Source organism: Triturus cristatus, chromosome 9 (assembly GCF_964204655.1).
Source record: "Triturus cristatus chromosome 9, aTriCri1.1, whole genome shotgun sequence".
Taxonomy (NCBI): Eukaryota; Metazoa; Chordata; class Amphibia; order Caudata; family Salamandridae; genus Triturus; species Triturus cristatus.
In genome coordinates this window covers 1,035,221,012-1,035,239,447 of record NC_140592.1, presented here as the reverse complement: position 1 = coordinate 1,035,239,447, position 18,436 = coordinate 1,035,221,012, and the positions used below count along the sequence as shown (strand labels likewise).

Below are 18,436 nucleotides of genomic sequence, written 5' to 3'. Positions count from 1 at the left end.
CAACTCATAGTAATAAACGACTGAGTCTATATAGACAGACAGGAATAGGCTTGCAAGGTAGACAGAGAAGCGATGCTGAATGGAAATTATGAGCATCTCCTATATACCCATAAGCAACATCCAGACTGGCCAGTACACAATGCAACAGTGGTAAAGTGTTGGAGGGAGGCAAACAGACACTTTGGCGGGCACTCTAGGCTGACAAGGTATGACACCCCTATGGTTCGAGGACCAACTGCAGGAGGTGACCAATCTGAAAGGCTTCTCGCGGTGGCAGACAATAGGCGTTGAATACCTGGGAGATGCGTGGGGAGATGCGTGGAGAAATGCCCCTCCCCCCCCCCCGACAATCTGAGACAAGAATATTACCTAGCAACCCCCCCAGAGGTTGCCCTTCCTGCGACATAATACCCTAAAAGTACACATACAACTGGGCACAGTCCTCTCCAACTCTTTCCTCAGGAGGACCATCTATTAGTAGACCCCATTCCTGATAAAGGGACATCAACAGTATACTGGAAACTAATGAACAACACTCCAGGCCCACTGGCCCCCCTTAGACGTGCTTTGACGGACGATCTGGTCAATATCGACGATGAAGAGTGGACAGAGGCAAGACAAAGTCCCAGAGACATAGCGATTCAGGCGAGATTCAGACTGTTACAACTTAGAGCACTACACCGTTCCCATTACCCCCACACATTGCTAAACAAATGGGGAAGGTACAGACGCAGTGTGTGAGGTGTTGTCAGCAAGAGGGATGATACTTCCATATTTTATGGGAATGCCCAGTAATTGGTTCATTTTGGCAGGAGTGACGGCAAGGATGTCAAGAGTCTTGGGGCTATCGGTGCCTGTACATGCCAAGTGGCTGTTACTGATAAAGGGAGAGGAGAACTGGCTCCGACATAATACTGTGGCTGGCATTAGCTGCAGGAGTAGCAAAACGGAATACAGCGCGACGATGGGTAGCGTCCCTCCCGACTGTGGTGGAATGGGATGCCAACCTAGACTGGTGTCAACAAGCTGAGGAAGTAATTGTAGGAGAGTAGGATCTGCTTCCTATGGTCACCCCCACTTATTGCTTTTGCTTCACTGGTTTTCGACTTGGATGTGGCTGTGGGCCTGCTAATCAGACCCACAGCCCAGCTGTTCTCTCTAAATTCATACTATGTACTTTAGGTACATAACCCAATTGGTAAGGATCACCCTATAGTGCCCTGTACAGTGTACCTTAGGTACCCAGGGCATGGGTGTACCCTAGGCCTACCAGGGGCTGCAGCATGCATTATGCCACCCCTGGCTGGCCTCCCATTATGACACAACTGGCTGATCACTCAGCTGGGGCAAGGTCGTGTAATCACCCCTTGCTTAGGTATAGTATTCCTATACCTACCTTATATATAGACACATGGGTAACCTTTCAGTCACTCCTATGGCAGGCCTTAGCAATCCTGAAAGCAGAGTGCTTGGTAACATGTGAGATGGTGCTCTAGCATGAGCGGAGCCTGTCTGCAGCTTTCGGAACCATGTCCTTATAGCTGTTCTATGATATCGCCTACCATATACTCTTAAAGTGCCTTATAATCCTCGCGGTTATGGTAACTATGGTTTGGCTTTATCAAAACCTGTCGTGTAAGGTGTCTAACACTTTGGAATACTACCCCCACACCATTTCTGGCGATGAGGATAGTATTCCCCCCTTCTAGAGGGAGAAGACATGTTGAAGACCTACTACCCGGTTAAAGTTAACCAGAGCCCCAGCATCACAAAATGGATGCTGCTGCCACAGACACAAGTCTGACCTCCTGCCTTGGGAGGTGCTAGCACTACCCTAGACAGGGCTTAGTGTATTGGGGCAGGGAGGGATGAAAGAAACGAGACACTGCCTGGGGCACACAAGGTGTCCCATTCATAGTCCGGTTCAAACCGGTGCTGGGGCACTCCAGCCCTAGTCCTGGCGCGAAACTGGACAAAGGGAAGGGGGTGTAACCACCCCCCTCCCTGGTCCCACCCATAGGAGGGACCTAGCAGGTAACCCAGCCCCCCAGATTAGTATAAGAGTGGGAGCTGAGTCCCTAGGACATTGGATTATCCTGAACTGAAACTAGACACGACACTCTGGACCTTCGACATTCGAACAAGAAGACTGAAAAATCTCCCTTGTGGCCCAGCGCAGTTTGAGGCATCCTCGAAGTTGTGCTCTGGGGATTGAGAAGCCCCAACCCCGAGCACCATCTGCACCGAAGATCAGCCCTCCACACTCCACAAGTTCTGCGTGGGGCCCTTCTGTATTTTCCTGCTCGACGCGTCTGTCCGGTTGCTTGCCCGTTGGCTAGTAGCCTAGGTGACGACGAACCCTTAACTTTTCACCGCTGGTTTGGCTCCTCCAGACTGGCCCTTGCTTCCCTGTGAAAGAGAAGCACCTCAGACCTTCCTGGTCTGCACCTGAAGCGAATTTCCCTTTCCGCGTGGGTTGCCTTTGCTAAGGCTTGTTGACTCCAATCGTGACGTCGACTCCGCCAGCAGCAAGATACTTTGTGGGACAGCTCATACCCTGGTTCTGGTCGTCCGACGCCTCCTGGTCCACGCAGCTGCAGAGACAAGCTTCAAGACATCACCTGTGTTCTGCACAACATCGCCTGGTTACTTCCTGGTTCCACCCGGTCACTGGCTAGTGACCCAGACTTTGTCCCCTCTGCTTGCAGGTGTTCTTCCTTCAAGATCCACCCTTGGATCCACCGGACATCTTCCTCCTGGCTGCCTGCCAGCATCTGTTCTTCAGGCATCCATAGGATCCAGCGACGACACCCGACATCTTCACACCTATGCACCCGTCTCCTGTGGGTGAGGTAACGCAAGTACTCCGGTGCTCCAGTGGATATTGACTATCCAAGTGTCTAAGTCTTTAGTTGCTACCTCCTAGTTACTTCGGAAGTGTCCTTATTCTTCCTATTTCTAACTGTAACATTCTCATTGACTTTAATGTAACCCGCGTGTGTGTTTCCACACTGCACACGCTTCCCGTGGGCCTCCCACTTCCTAACTATCGATAGGGTAGTGTGGCCCCAGCGATGCCCTAGGCCTACTCCCTGTTCGAGACGTGGTACTTATACCACTTTTAGTATATGGTTTGCGTGGCCCCTGGGCCTAACTGTATTTTTCCTGTGTAACTTAACGTATGCTACTTAAGAAATTGTTGTCCTTAGACCTCTTAACTCATAAAGAGTGCTGAGGGTATATGTTAGAATAAATACATTCTAATTTTATATACATCTGGTGTGGTGTCCTTTCATTTGGTATTCAAGGGATTGTAATGGTATAACAGCTGGCTTCACATGCCATACAGAGTTTAGCCTAAGACTGCTCTTGTCCATGCTACCACTAGGATAGCTGGTCTACAAGGTTGACTTTACAACCAATCACCATAAGGGTTGTTTAGACTGATACAGGGTGTACACTAGAACTAGTGACATCATCTATCAGGCCAACTTCTCACAGTAATATATAAAGGCAGAGGATGCATCAAAAAGTGGGAGAAGATATGGTCTCCCTGGCGAGGTTACAGGGGCATGTAGAGGGAGCCAAGATTTCTCTAACACACTATTCCACTTATCAAATCACGCGATAAAGCAAGCCAAGAACAACTCATGCCCCACACAGTGCGAAACAAATGACTTGTGTCTACTGCTGCTTGACCCCACCACACTATAATACATGTGAATTCATAATTGGTAATGTGTATGTAAACACTTTCAGCCTTGTGATGTATAATGAGCTTGTTTGATAAAAAGATTTATAAAAAAAAAAAAAAAAAAAAATTGTTCAGAGAGTAGAACACTACTGGTAAAAAGCACCAAAAACAAGTAGAGTGACTGTAAAGCAACCTACGACACTAGTCTCCTGCACACACAAAAAACTAGTCATGGAGAATCAGAAAGCGAGGAGCAAAATGGCACAAAGGGCCTGCTGCATCAGCTACTTTGACCATACAGGAGGTATACACAACATATCAGGTGAAAATGGAAAGTAAATGACTGCACTGGGTGGCAAGTAATAAATCGGACATAGTGCAAGACAACTAATAGCAAGACGGAGAAAGGAAGCACAAAATAAGTGTCTGGAATTACTGTGCAAGCGTATGCAAACGGTCTGTATACGTGCCTCAGTTGGCATATTAACGTCAGACATACCAGTTCTGCTGTTGTGGGATAATCTAGGAATTTATTAAGTGGATGTATGTTTCAAATGTAAGAGTCACAACCTGTGATTCTGGGCAAATCGCTTAATCTCCCTGTGCCCATCAAAAATAAATGTCCTTGTGTAACGAGATAGAGATAAATAGGAAAACAAAAACATCTGGGCCACTATATAAAGGCCCTGTGGGTCATCTGTTAAGACTAAAAGGAAGCAGTCTGTACCTTTATGGGGGCTTGAAAGATGGATGGAAAGATTGCTTACCACACTTACTCAGCCTAAAACGTCATGATACAAAGTGGCCTGATACTGGGCCAAATAGTTAAGGTTTTTCGGCAACGACCAGTGAGGAAAAAAGAGCATATGACGGTGGAGTAAATGGAGAATCATTCAATATTGAGAGTATCTATGTCTCCCTAACTGTTAATACCACTACCCTGCACTCCCACCAGAGGCTGCCCCCCCCCCCCAAAATGCGCAACACGAATTTTAAAATAGTGACTAAATCACCATAACATTGGCATGAGGTTCCGATCTGCAAGAACGGTTATGATTCACAGTGTACCCCAATATAGGCCTGGGTAGTCACCTAACCTGTCACCTACATTTACCCTGCCATTGTACTACATAATGGGTTGGGTGCCGACCTTTTACCTAGTTAGGTGCTGAATAATTTGTGTGGTTTTCTTCGAAAACTAGCCACATTTTTTAAGCATGAGGATTACCATCTTCTGTATCAACTATGTATAAGGGTCATCCCTATCGTCATCCTCGGCTGACATGACACAGCAAGGTGGAACCCCTGAGGGTACCTTCCGGGTATAGAAGCATCATAACTTTGCTGGGGCAGACAGAGGAGAAAGACTTCCATGCTGACACGAGACACTGAAGTCCCTGTACACACACTCCAGCATCCAGTGGTCTAACATCCCTCGCGGGCTGTCCAACTAGAGACCAAGATGGGGTCCTTCATTTTCTCACTTGAGGCGATGGGGTTGGCTTGATCCTAGGGGGATTCTTGGCGATACGCCTACATACATGCTAGGTACATCTAGTTAGGGTTAGCATCGGAGTAGTATGCATTATTACTGTCATGTATTTATATGCCAGCCTATATCCTTTGTTTTAGCACTGTGGTAGAATTCTACCATTTATTTACTCAGTTAGTGCTTATAACCCTATACATCCGTCTTGTGGTTGTTGCAGCACACATATTTTACACTAGAATGACGCTGGTTCAATAAATGCTTATTTAAAACTTGCCCATCGTTTATTCTGTGTATCTCTGATACAAAGCGAGCAAGAGTGACTGAGCGAAAAGTACTGCACTGCAAAGTGCATAGTGGCACTGTGAACTAGCTGTTATACAGGTGGGGGTGGCTGGAATCAGTATGACACCAGTCCCACAGTTTATGTTGTCTAAACTTGCAGATCCTATATAGTGTTATAGGAACTACATCAGAGAACAGAGATTCTTCATATAAGGAGTGCCATTGCAGATAAATAAAAATTGTATTGCTAAGTCACATTACAAAAAAGAACACATCTACAATAAAATGAATCAGGTCATACGTTTAAAATATGTAGCAAAATCTACTTTGTTACCCATTGCTTTAAATGATTCCACAAGTGAAATGCCAACAAACTTCCTGGGAGCAACGTTTTAACATTAACTAACACACACACACACACACACACACACACACACACACACTAACTAACACACACTAACTAACACACACGAAAAACAAATCCAAATGTAAGTTTTGAAAAAAATCAATGTACCTGCAGCTTTACTGCTTTGGTATCCGCTACTATTTTGGAATCATTTACTTTGCTTTTCTCTTTAGGATCAGTCTTTCTTTGGGGGATACCTGAAAGTGAAGCACAAGAGAGCCTTGAGCAAGTATGTGAAAAGGAAAAGGTATCCAGAGACTAACCAAATCTTTGCATTACAGAGATGTAACTATATGGAGTAAGAAACACATCACATAGATAATACACTTTTTACTCTACAAAAACTTTACTCAGGCTAGGAGGCATTATGCAAAAGTAATTTTGCGATGAGCTCATTACTACTTGAAGGATTCGGACCTGCACTTTTTAAATAGCTTTTGAAGACATGAGTTCAACTGCTTCTTGTTTTTCGGCATGAACATTTGGCATACCCAAGGAATAGCACGATCTGCGCCTTCTGGAAAGCAGTAAACATTCAAGTTAACACAACTTTGTCAGAACCTGGGGTTACTATACTTAACCCAAACCAAGTCTCCAGACGGTGCGGGTTTCCTCCAGTATCATAAAACATGAATCGTAACAATCATGGAGTAATTTGCAGACTTGTGGCTATTGTGGAGGGGAGGATAATCAGAGGAGTACAATAAAAATTGAAATAAAAAGTTGTGTTCTAGTGTCTTTCTTCCTTCACCTTTAGGCTTCATAATCCAGATTAGCCTAATACCACATTTTGAACTAATTTACAAATTAGAGAACAGTCCGAGGGGCATATAAGCGGTCTATATACAATGTTACTTTTAATCATACTCCAAGTTTTCCGCGAGCCCCATAGGTCAATTCGTTACTCTTGGAAATGTGTTCATTGAGTAAATGAGCATATAATCCTTAAAAGCAACAACGTGCTTTGCAGTTAATGCACCAATCTTAGCACTGGGCTCTCTACTCTGCTCAAATCAAGCAATTGTGTATTGAGATTAGAATACGAGGTACAATACTATTAAGACCAACCCCCGCCTGTACTCCAATATGAAGAACATTTTAGAGTAAAGAAAAGTACAGGTAAACATCTTGCTGAAAACTTCCTGAGAAATTGTGTCTATTTAAAAAGATGATTTCAAGAACTTCTGCAAATTAATTTCCTTATCAGCCATATGGGTGCCCCAAGATTAATTTTACTAGATAAAAGAGAATGAAAATCCACCAAGGACATCTTAACTGTGCTTTATCAGCATGGATCTTCAAATCATTAAGATTTTAAAGTGGCTATGCAGTAAAGAAACCAGCTTCAATAATTGCTTTTGATGCAGACCTGCTTGTAGTTCTTCCTGGTGAGGTCGTTTTAGGGCCTCTGCTAGAACATACAGCCTCAATGAAAAAACACGAATGTCAATTACATTATTTCTGCACTACGAAATGGGCACCAGTTTGGTTACCTACCTACTGATAAGTGAGGATCCGGTTTCCAGTTCTATCAACCAAGGCAGTTCCAGGTTTGCCCCAAAAGGTATAAGTGTATTTGCCATGATGCTTGGTAGGACACCAAGACATATTTCAACTAGAATGTTAAACATATTGCACCTCTGCTGAATATTTAGTCAATAAAACCACTTTTTCATGAGAACTAGTCTATGCCAATGACTTAATGCAGCGGTGGGAAAAAACCAGGCCAAGTGTGCATAACCTAAGTCTCTTTCAAGTCAAACGCTGTCTCCCCCCCCCCACCTTTTTTTTTTACCTTGTAATAGTACCCGCATTGGACTGTTTGAAAACAGCTTGCACTTGAGAGAAATCTTGTCCTGTAATCACCTGGTGTCACACGATTTACACATTCAAACATAGGATGGTCTGGAATACCAACACCAGTATAAAACATGCATAGCTTACATCAAAATAATGGCAGTGTGTCAAAGGGGGGCCCATAGTTAATGAGAATAAGCAGGTTTACACAGCAGTGAAAATTGCAAGTTGTGGTACTTGCTAAAGATTCACCTGTACTCCGTTTTTGCACTGGTTTGCCTGTTGTAACTATGGTCCTGCTCAATGCAGGTCGTGTTGCAACTGCTACAGGCACTCTTGAAGTTCGTGTGTGCAACGTTGTAGGTAGAACTGAAACATAAAAGTAATTTTTTTGTTAAAGAATTATGCAACATTTTCCTATTTGCAGTACATATATTCGGTGTGTGGTGTATTACCAAGGTTCTCTTTTTCAGTTCGTTTTCTGGAGGATGCAGTTTCTGTACGCGCTGGCTGAACCAGACGGTCAGGATTTGCTTTGTAACCAGTAAAGGACTGGTTAACCTGCAAAAATAAAAAAAAATGACAGGCAGTGACTTTTAGGAGAAGAGATAAAGAAGTTCACAATAGGGGCACAAGATCTGGCAATAGCAGTACAATTACATTTATCTCATGGGGCTATGGCAAGTGAATCTAGACCATACTCAACATAGAACAGATATCAGGGCATAAAAATCTGTCTTGAAAACATTAGAAAAAAACATTTGAGAAATATTTAGCAAAATTAACAAGCTTTGTAGAAAGCATGCACATTACTAAAGAATATCTCCTCTGCCAGGCCACTCAGTGCAAGAAGCATTCACCTTCATACTGTGAACAGTCCTGGATCATGGTCTACCCAAAGGTGCCTTGCATAGCAATCTATCCTCCCTAAATAGTTCCACCCGTTTTAAAATAACCATACTTGTAAATCACTTTATGATTTTATATAGGGGAGATGTAAAAAAAATAAATAAATAAAAAAATAAAAATAAAAACTTCCAAAAATGATTATTCCATGCGGTCACATACACTATGGCGATCACCAGAGATCAAGCAGTAAGGCTGGGTAAAGTTACCCAGAGAACCTTGTTGTCAATTTACATCTCTAATCGTAACCAGCATTCGCTGCAGTTTTTTTGTTTTGTTAATCATACTTGAGGGCCAGCAGAAAGCCAAACGGCATTGACAATGCCAATTAATAAAATGACTATTTACCATTATTTGCTTTTAACTCAAATATAGAATGCCACAAATAAACACACGTACTATTTTAAAGCCACTCTTGCATCTTGGAGTAGAAGGGCTCATTCTGCAGGTAACGGAGACTTAATACTGAAAATCCTGAAATGCAGCTACAGCACCAACTTACTCTTGTAGAAATTGAAGGGTTCAATAATGGAGATGGTCTCAATGATTTGTCACACCAATGTGATTTCTCAAGCGATAACAATCTTCCAAGACCAATAAAGCAAGGGCTCAATGGACCAGCTCATGAGCCAGGTACAATTCAGGTCTATGGAGGTCTAACTAGTGGAAACCTCATCTGCATCGGTCATCCTTAGAACACTGAACTACGGGTTCACAAAAGAGTTCAAGAGTAGTAGGGGGTAATATACAATCAATTGCAGGACGGGTGTCTAAACTGCACCACACCAGGAATTTAATTTCAAATACCCTTTATAATGGAAGTCTTTCGAGGGCCCCAATCCACCCTATTATTGCGTCTGCAACTGATGCAAATTACTCAACCTGTTGCTATACAGAAAAACACTGTCTTGCTTCATGATCAACATTTTTTTACCTTTGTTTTTATTTTTTTAATATAAGCAATTTTCACATGGCTTGCAAGACTCTCGCAATAATCTTCTGACCACTTTATTATTCTTATTTCTGAGGCATAGTCCGGCAAACCTCAGACTTTCCATTAAGTGGAATCACTATGCTTTAAAAGTGCACCATATTGAAAACGTAACTTCAACAGGAGGTTGGGGTATCATTCAGTGCAAGGGTCTCCAAGGGTTTTACACATAACAAAGAACCAGAACCATCTCCCGGTTCAGGAAGACAAATTTAAGTATTTGTTTTCTCAAAAAACATTGCTGTCCCTTTTACGAGAGGACACAAATGGCATGGACGACCCTTTGAAAACAAATGGCCTATCCCAACCAGATTATATCCGAGTAGAATAGTCAGAGCAATTTAGGGTGATTTTCTGGTATGTCAGAAAAATATATGTGAAAAAGCAAGGGTGCTAAAATGCACTTGCGCTTTAGCGCATTACCAGGTTTTATTTCGCAAGACTCTTGCACTCCTCCACATGGTGCCTTGTTCTGCAATTAAGGAAGCAAGCACTGCTTCTGCAGTACCGGATCTATGAGTTTCAGCTACAGAATCAATCACTACAAAAAAAGGCATTTACAAATTCTTGATTTCTGCATTTGCATGCAAGGACACAAGAACACCAACCAACTAACCAGTAGTAACAAGCACCTAAGCACCTCAGTACAACAGTGGCATCCACCATAACCTCTGTAAAAGGTAAGAAAACAAAAGAATAAAAAAAAACCTAATTATTTTGACTAACCATTGACTGATGAGATCTTTGCGTCTTTTCGGTCTTATTCGAAGTGGTTCTTGCCATGGATCTTGTAACTCTTGACTCAGAAAGAGGAGCTACCTAAATACATGGGGAAAAATAAAATACCAAATCTGTTCCAAACTCACTGCAGTTTAAGGATGCAAACCCCATCAGTCAATTAGTAAAAGATCAGAGAATCAGACAGCCACATGAAATCCTTCCCTGTAACTTCATCCACACCACCAATATCAACATTCATGGGACAGACATCCAAAGTTCAACCAGAGCTTTGGAGAACAGCGGGGGGGAAATATAAAAAAAACAATTAACAACTCAACTTTCATACCTTTTCTGATTTCACCTGAACTGCATGCTGCATCTGTGGAAATGAAGGCAATGGTGCATCATGCTTGTAGGTTCCACATTTAAAAATTCCTCGCCTTGCTTGCTCGCGTTGTTCCTTGAGCTTTCTAAGTTGTTTATCTTCCTTGAAGCGCTGCAGTAGGTCTAGCCTTTGCTTTGCCAGTTTCTGAGTCACTACATTTAATTGGTGGGAGGGAAGAAAAAGTATTTAGCAAACTGTATACTTTTATTGAGGTCTGACAGCAAACAAGCCTAAGCCCTACATTCGGAGTGGACCTATGCCATTATAGGTAGAGAGCAGCAGACATCACAATGAGATTTGCAACATGGTTCAGATTCATTGCTCATACTGATGTGAAGGGGAATTGCCCTGGACAATCTCAATATCATCTGAAGGTTTAAAAATACGAGTTTGCATACAAGTTGAGCCCTTCAACTAAACTGTTGTGTCAATCATTTTGAAAAAGACACTGGTAAACCTAAACAGGAAGTGTACCCACAAAATAAACAATAAAGAGATTCAGAATGGACATGGAGTCATTCGATTGATGCCCCATACATCTGCAGACAAGCTTTTAACTGAACATAAAGGACTTTCTCTAGCAGGCAAGCAACAGTGAATATCCAACTGTTTATCACAGAACACATTACACTGTGTTCTAGCTACCAGTGACAGCTCTTTATGGGCCCTTTCCTTGACCTCTTACTCATTCAGGATCTTCTATTTAAGGTGCACGATTTAAGCATATTACAGGAGCGAACTTGCAGTTTATCCAGTTGATGGTTTTCCGCATTAGACGCAAAAAACCTTAACTGTTTAAATTGGCCCCGTCTTAATTAAGAAACGAAATTTGACCGGTCTCGAATGGGCAGATGGACTGTCGGATCGCATAGCCCTGTACACCGACGTGTTGTCTTTTCTCACCAATTTGGACAGGCCTGGCCCACGGCTGCTGCGCATCATGCAGGTGTTCGGTGAGACCTCCGGGCTCTATATGAATGTGCGGAAGTCCACCCTTTGGGTCTTGGGCGGAGGGGGCGATCTTGGTACATGGGCTTCCACAGTGCAGGTGGTGCATGGGGGGGGGGGGGGGGGGGGAAATGAAATATCTGGGCGTGTTCCTCTCCGATTCGCAGCCAACTTCATGGGACAGAAACCTGGTGGCGGTGTGGAACAGGGTGCATGTGGATATTAAGACTTGGTCTCACATGCCCTTGTCTATTTATGGTCACCCTGCCATCTTTAAGATGGTCTCTCTTTGTAGTCTATTATACCAGCTACATAATCCTTCATATCCTACTTCCCCAAGACGGTTCCACCAGGTCAATACGGTCTTGGGCCAGTTTTTATGGGGGGGATGGAAGAGGTTGGCTCTCCGTACCTGTTTTCAGTCCACATATTGTGGGAGGCTTGCGACTGGCTTGGCACTTGTTGGTCCTTAATGAATGGTGATATGGGGATAGGTTGGATCCTGCGTATGCTGTGGAACTACGGTTTATGGGTGATCACACGCTCCTATATTCTGCGCTTTTGCAGCGTTCTTTGCTGGCTGCTACACAACTTGTTTTTCTGATCTGGAGGCAGGCGCTGAGGAGGATGGGTTGGTGGAACCGTTTGACCCAGGAGACCCCGCTGTGGCAAAATGGACGCCTGCCGTAGCTGGCAGCCTTGCCTGGATTCCACGACTGGGATGCAATTGGGGGTCTCCACCTTGGGAGATGTTATGCGGGGGCCTGTTTTGAAGTCGTTTCAGGACTTGCAGAAAGATTTTCAAATGCCACGTACCCATTTTTTTTTTTTTTAATATTTGCAATTTGACATGAGATTTACCCCAGCTTGGTGGGACTGGAGGTGCTGGCTGACTTCAGTCCGGTGGAGGCGAAAGTTTTCATTGGTGATTGGCAAGACCATAAGATCTCTAAAATGTATCAATCCCTGGTCACACATAGATCCCCATCTCTGTAGCATCTCTGAAGCCAGGGAGAGTGATGTGGGCTCACTCGAAGAGGAGGACTGGACAGAGGCCCTTGCCTCCCCTCCTGGGGCAGCCATTGCGATGAGCCTTTGGCTTATCTAGTTTAAATACCTCCATAGGGTATATTTTACTAGAGTCAGGCTGTACAGGGCGGGCTTGATGGCTTCCCCGGTGTGTCTTCGCTGCATGCATGAAGGCACCTTGCTCCATACCAGATGGGATTGTTCCGCGCTGGCGCAGTTTTGGCGGGGAGTAATGACCTGCCTGTCGGAGGTTTTGGGTTGGGACCTCCCTCAGTCACCTAAGCTAGTTCTCCTGCACGTCATGGACGATATTGGGGGCAACGTTTACAAACGTCACCTTATGCTCCTAGGTTTTACCTTGGCCAAACGTGACATTGCTAGAGCCTGGAAGGAGACAGCTGCGCCCTCCGTCTTAGTTTGGAAGACCGGTCTAGACTTCTGTATGGGCTTGGAGGCTCCCATCTTTGCTGCGAAGGGGTGCCCTCGTAAACACTACAAAATTTGAAGCGCTGGGCAGACTATCGGGGACTGGAATTGGAGTCTGTTCCAGCACAGGGCTCGGACCGGCTCTAATCTTTCCCCCTTATTCACTGGGGTGTTCTTTGTGTACATTTGGTGTGATAGAGCTTTCTTAGAAGTGAACTGTGGTGAGCGTAGGAATGTTGCTCTGAATGTATACATTGATCTTGCATGGTTAACAGTCGATGGGGTGGGAGGGTGTTGTATTTTTTTCGTTTTGATTTAATTGCAAGTTATATATATATACATATATATATATATATATATATATATATATATGGAATTCCAATCCTGGCAGTCGACGAGCAGACAGGCACAGACTCCGTGAAATAATGGCAAAAAGAAGTTTAATCCAACAGCGGCAAGACGCGTTTCGACGGCGAACCGCCTTGTTCACTTGTCTGTTACACATGTCAGTGACCTTTACATATGTTAATGTGCAGTTGTCATGGCAACCACCACTCTGTCATCATAGACATAAAGAAACATGACCGGGCTGATCGGCATGACTTTGCGAAAAACACAAACATACTAAATAAACGTGTATAAATTAAAACATGTGAAAAATTAAGCACATACATATATTAAATGGCATATATATATGAAAAAGACAATTATTCTGCTTAACTGCAAATTAAAACAAAGTGCCTTATATGTCTCACTGTCCCGTGTACATGTATGGACATAGAAGACATGAAAATAAGCCCACAGCGGGAAACATCAAAACATTCTAAATAAACATAAGAGATGCAAAATGCATCTGTCAGAAAAGATACCAAAATGCTGGATTTAATTATAAAGTCCAAAGGGAAAGACGCTATCAAATATTGTGTCTCACACGGGTGCCTGTCTAGACGTGAAGAGTTCTAGTGAACATTCACAAATGAGACAGGAACAGCCGGGGAGAAAATAGGATACCCAGGCAAAGTGTCGGACTATAATGAGCAGAGAGCGTCTATTGTGGTCCTAATGAAGCGAATAATGGGTACGAAAAATGGAGGAGAGTGCCGCCCAAGTGGGCCAAGATTGAAAGAAAGGTGTACTCACAATAAAGGAGTGTGTGAAAACATTCCCTGGGGCACTAATGAAGTCAGATAAAAGAGGACAGAAACAAAGGCAAGGAAAAGAAAAAATTAAGATTTTAGTGTACATGTAGTGGGTGGGTTGCTAGAATGTAAGGCACACGTAAAAAGGAAATAAAAAAGCGTGTGAACAGACTGTAGCAGAATATTAGAGAGAGATTGGAAATAGCGGCAAGAGACCCGCTAGACTAAAGGTGGACATTAAGCGCTTCGTCTGCGTTCATACCATTAGGGATTTTTGAATTGTACAAAAGAATGTAACGGGATTCCAATCTCCTTAGAGCTAGAAGTCTGTTACCTCCCCTAGGGTTTTTGGGGATGCTGTCTACCACATAGAAAGTGAGATCTTCCGCTTTGCCGTTGTGGTGAGTGTTTATGTGCCTGGCAACTGGGTATGTGACATCATTGTGCGTGATGGCTCTCAAGTGCTGTAGAATGCGTACGTGTACGGGGTGTATGGTGCTTCCCACGTATTTTTTGTCGCATGTACAGGTCAATACGTAAACAGCAAAGTCTGTTTTGCATGTGAAATGCTTTCTGATCACATAAGGTGATTGTCTGAATGGTAAGACAATATCTTTCGTGTTTTTACCATGTTTGCATGCCTTACATTTGGCACATTTGTAGAAACCTGTAGGCAATCTAAGCCAGGAACCTTCAGCCTTGGTTCTGCTTGGGGCATTGTTCACTATTTCCTGTCTCAGAGATTTAGCTTTTCTGAATGTGATTTGGGGTTTGCTGTTAATGGACGTGCCTAGAACTGGATCATTCCTTACTGCATTCCAATGCCTGTAGATGATTTTGCGTACTTGGGCATGGTAGGCATTGAATCCCGTGACCAATCTCGGGGTGTTAATAGTGGAACTTTCTTTACTACCGGTTTTAGTAGCAAGGAGTTCCTTTCGGGTTTTAGTGGCTACCTTGGATTTGGCCTTATCTAGGATTTCTTGGTTATAGCCCCTGTGGGCTAATCTGTTGCACAATTCATGAGTGGCTTCTTTGAAGCCGGTGTTAGTGCTACAATTTCGCTTCATGCGTAGGCACTCGGCATATGGTATGCTGGCTTTAAGAGAGCTGGGGTGGAAGCTGTGCGCGTGTAGGATGGCGTTACCAGCTGTCGGTTTTCTGAAGGTTTTAGATTGAAGGCTGTCTCCTTCTACGAAAAGCTCCAGATCCAAAAAGTGGATAGATTCCCTACTCATGTTACACGTGAAGCTGAGGTTCAGGGTGTTGTTGTTAATTTCTTTGGAGAATTGGGTAGCACTCTCTTCTGAACCCTTCCACAGAATGAATATATCGTCGATGTATCTGACGTATATTTTTACATGCTCTGTGAATGTAGCTTGTTGCTCCACCCTGAGTACCTGCTCCTCCCACCAGCCCATATGCAAATTAGCATAGCTGGGGGCGAAGCAGGTACCCATGGCTGTGCCCTGCATTTGCTTGTACATAAGGCCATCAAATAAAAATACATTGTTACCCAAACACAATTCAGCCATTTTCACAAGCATCCCAGTGTGTTGAAACATAGACATAGGTCTCCTGCCCAGATAGTGGTGAAGTGCATTGAGTCCATCTGTGTGCCTAATGCTCGTGTACAATGAATTTACATCGAGCGTCATCATAAGTAAGTCACTCTCCCATTGGACATCATAAATTTTTCTGAGAAAGTCTCCAGTGTCTTTTATGTATGCCGGAAGGCTACACACAAAGGGTTGTAAAAAGTAGTCGATGTATCTGGAAGTGTTCTCGAACAATCCTCCTATTGCGGCAATGATAGGCCTACCTGGAGGGTCCGTAGGGTTCTTGTGAATCTTGGGAATTAAATAAAGCAAGGGTGTTACTGGGTAATCACATTTCAGGTATTCAAATTCTTGTTTCGAAATGAGTCCGATACTTTTCCAATTGTAAAGATCTTTGTGGAGTTTTTCTTTTATTCCCACCATGATGTTAGGGCTCACTCGAATGTAACACTCCTTGTCGTTAAGTTGTTTAAATGCCTCCTTGTTGTATTGCTCTAGGGGCCACAGAACAACATTACCTCCTTTGTCCGACCAGCGAACCACTACATCATTTCTTTGTCTGATTTTGTTGATAAGTTCATCATATTTTTTCATTTTGTTGCGGTTACTGCTTGCGAAAGTTTTACTGCTTGTGAGCGCCAAATCTTTTAGATCTTTGGTGACGTTTTCAGCAAAGACGTCAATGCCATCCTTCGGCATCATGGGGATGAAAGTGGATTTCGGTTTGAACGGTGTTTTTATGGTGCTGGATATTGGTAGTCCTGAGGTGTTTGCAAAATCGATGAGCGATTCTGGGTTTTGCGTATTGTCCATGTGTACTAGGTCTTGTAGTAGAGCCATGTCCTTGACTGTAAGGGTATTGGGGTCGGTGAGTGTTTCATCTGTAATGTTCAGTTGGTTAGATCCTGAAATAAAATACTTCTGGAGTTTCAGTCTTCTAACAAATTGAAACACATCAATTCTGGTTTGGGCATAATCAAAGTTATTTTTTGAACAAAAAGTGAGTCCAAGGGAAAGGATACTTTCTTCGTTTTGTGTAAGATTCATATTGGTAAGATTTATCACTGTGTTTTGGGTGTCCGTGTTTCCATTCATCTCCGTTTGTTGTATCTGTGCGAACGAGTATTTTTGTTCTGAATGTCCCTTGCCCCACCGTCTGTTTTTTCGTCTCCGGTTTTTTGATTTGGCAATGGTTTGTTGCTGCTGTTCCTTTGCGGTCTTGGCCTTAAACTTGTAAGTCTCTCCAGACGTAAAAAACCAAATTCCTGTACCACTGTTGGCGCTTTGAGTGTTTCTCTGCTACTTGTTTCAACATCCGATTCAAGTTCAGAGCTTAGTTCTGATTCACTAGGAATATTTAAACTCGGCGTTGTTTCACATGGCTGGGAAAGTTGTTGGCGACGGATGTTTTCGAATTTCCTGGAGAAAGTATATATTCTACCGTTCATGTAGTCACTTCTATCTCGCTGGAATTTCACCGCTTTCCTTTCTTTAATTGTTTGTTCATATTTGGACAGTCTGGTTTTCATATCGCCGAGTAGTTTTTCAAGTTCGTCTTGTTGTGGCAATTTATGCAGTTCACTAAACAAGGCTTCGATTTTTTGCAGTAGTATTTCTCTGTCACTAGTAGCATATTTGATTAGGATCTGCAGCATTCTGGCCGAAGAGTTGGCGCTGTTTTCTGCCCACTCCTTAAGCATCTCTGGGTTAGGATTTTCATAGGTCGGTGCCACAAGAATTCTGAGACCTCTTGGGATTCTTCCCACATCTAGATATCTTTGTAGCGATTTACACTCCCACCATTTCGATATCTCTATTTTGCGCAATTTCTCAAGTTCATGTGTAAGTGACAGCATATCATTTTTGGGTTGTTGTGCAAGGTTTCCAGATGGTTTGTGCGTTGTACTGGCACTGTTGTCTTCATCACAGAAGATGTCTCTTGCCGCCTCCTCCCGCTATATATATATATATATATATATAGTGTCAAAGTCATGATAACGTATATTGATGCTACGGAAGTCTCTGGGTTACAGAGCTCCGCTCTATGTGCTTTTGACAAATAAAATATATATATTTTTAAAGAAACAAGGAATTTACATTTTGAAACATTTGATTATTTCTCAAAATGTACTAGATTTCGTTTTTTTGTTTCTCAGGGTAGACATATTCAGTGTATATTTGCAAATTGTATAGTATCTCCTGTATTGTGTCTTAAACAGTGTACATTACAAATTGTTTTTCCAAATATCTAACATAAGAGTTTACTATTAAGCACGCAAACTGCAAAATGTAACCATTTGGGAATTGTGGTAATCAAATATTTATTACACAGCGAGTGTAACTCATGTGAACACCTTTAAAAATACAAATCATTCTATTATTTAAATAGAACGGATCCCAAGCACCAGATTGACCTATTTAAAAGTTAACCTGTAGCAATTCATCCTACAGTCATTTAGACCTCCTTCCTTATGAATATCTTGCCTTCAATTCGGTGACCAACAAAACTATTAGGATAGCATAAATGAAAAAATAACTAAGGTCTTTGTAGGTAAACCAGGGTTAGTTCCCTCCATGCACCTGCCGCCTCCCTCCATCTCATTGTCACATAGGGACGTGTCTGTTTCAGTCTGTGAAAACTGACCATCCTATTGAAATTACA

At 43.0% G+C, this 18,436-nt stretch overlaps 1 protein-coding gene across 4 annotated transcripts in view; it reads right to left on the bottom strand.

The window, feature by feature from the left end:
- Positions 1–18,436, bottom strand: part of DLGAP5 (DLG associated protein 5) — a 351,164-nt gene that overhangs the window by 191,827 nt on the left and 140,901 nt on the right. For all 4 annotated transcript variants that reach the window (XM_085626824.1, XM_085626826.1, XM_085626823.1 and 1 more), the window contains 5 exons: positions 10,635–10,825; positions 10,295–10,387; positions 8,127–8,232; positions 7,924–8,040; positions 5,983–6,071 (listed from right to left, as the gene is read on the bottom strand). In XM_085626824.1, the coding sequence (XP_085482950.1) occupies positions 5,983–6,071; positions 7,924–8,040; positions 8,127–8,232; positions 10,295–10,387; positions 10,635–10,825 (596 nt within the window). The remainder of the gene's footprint in view (positions 1–5,982; positions 6,072–7,923; positions 8,041–8,126; positions 8,233–10,294; positions 10,388–10,634; positions 10,826–18,436) is intronic.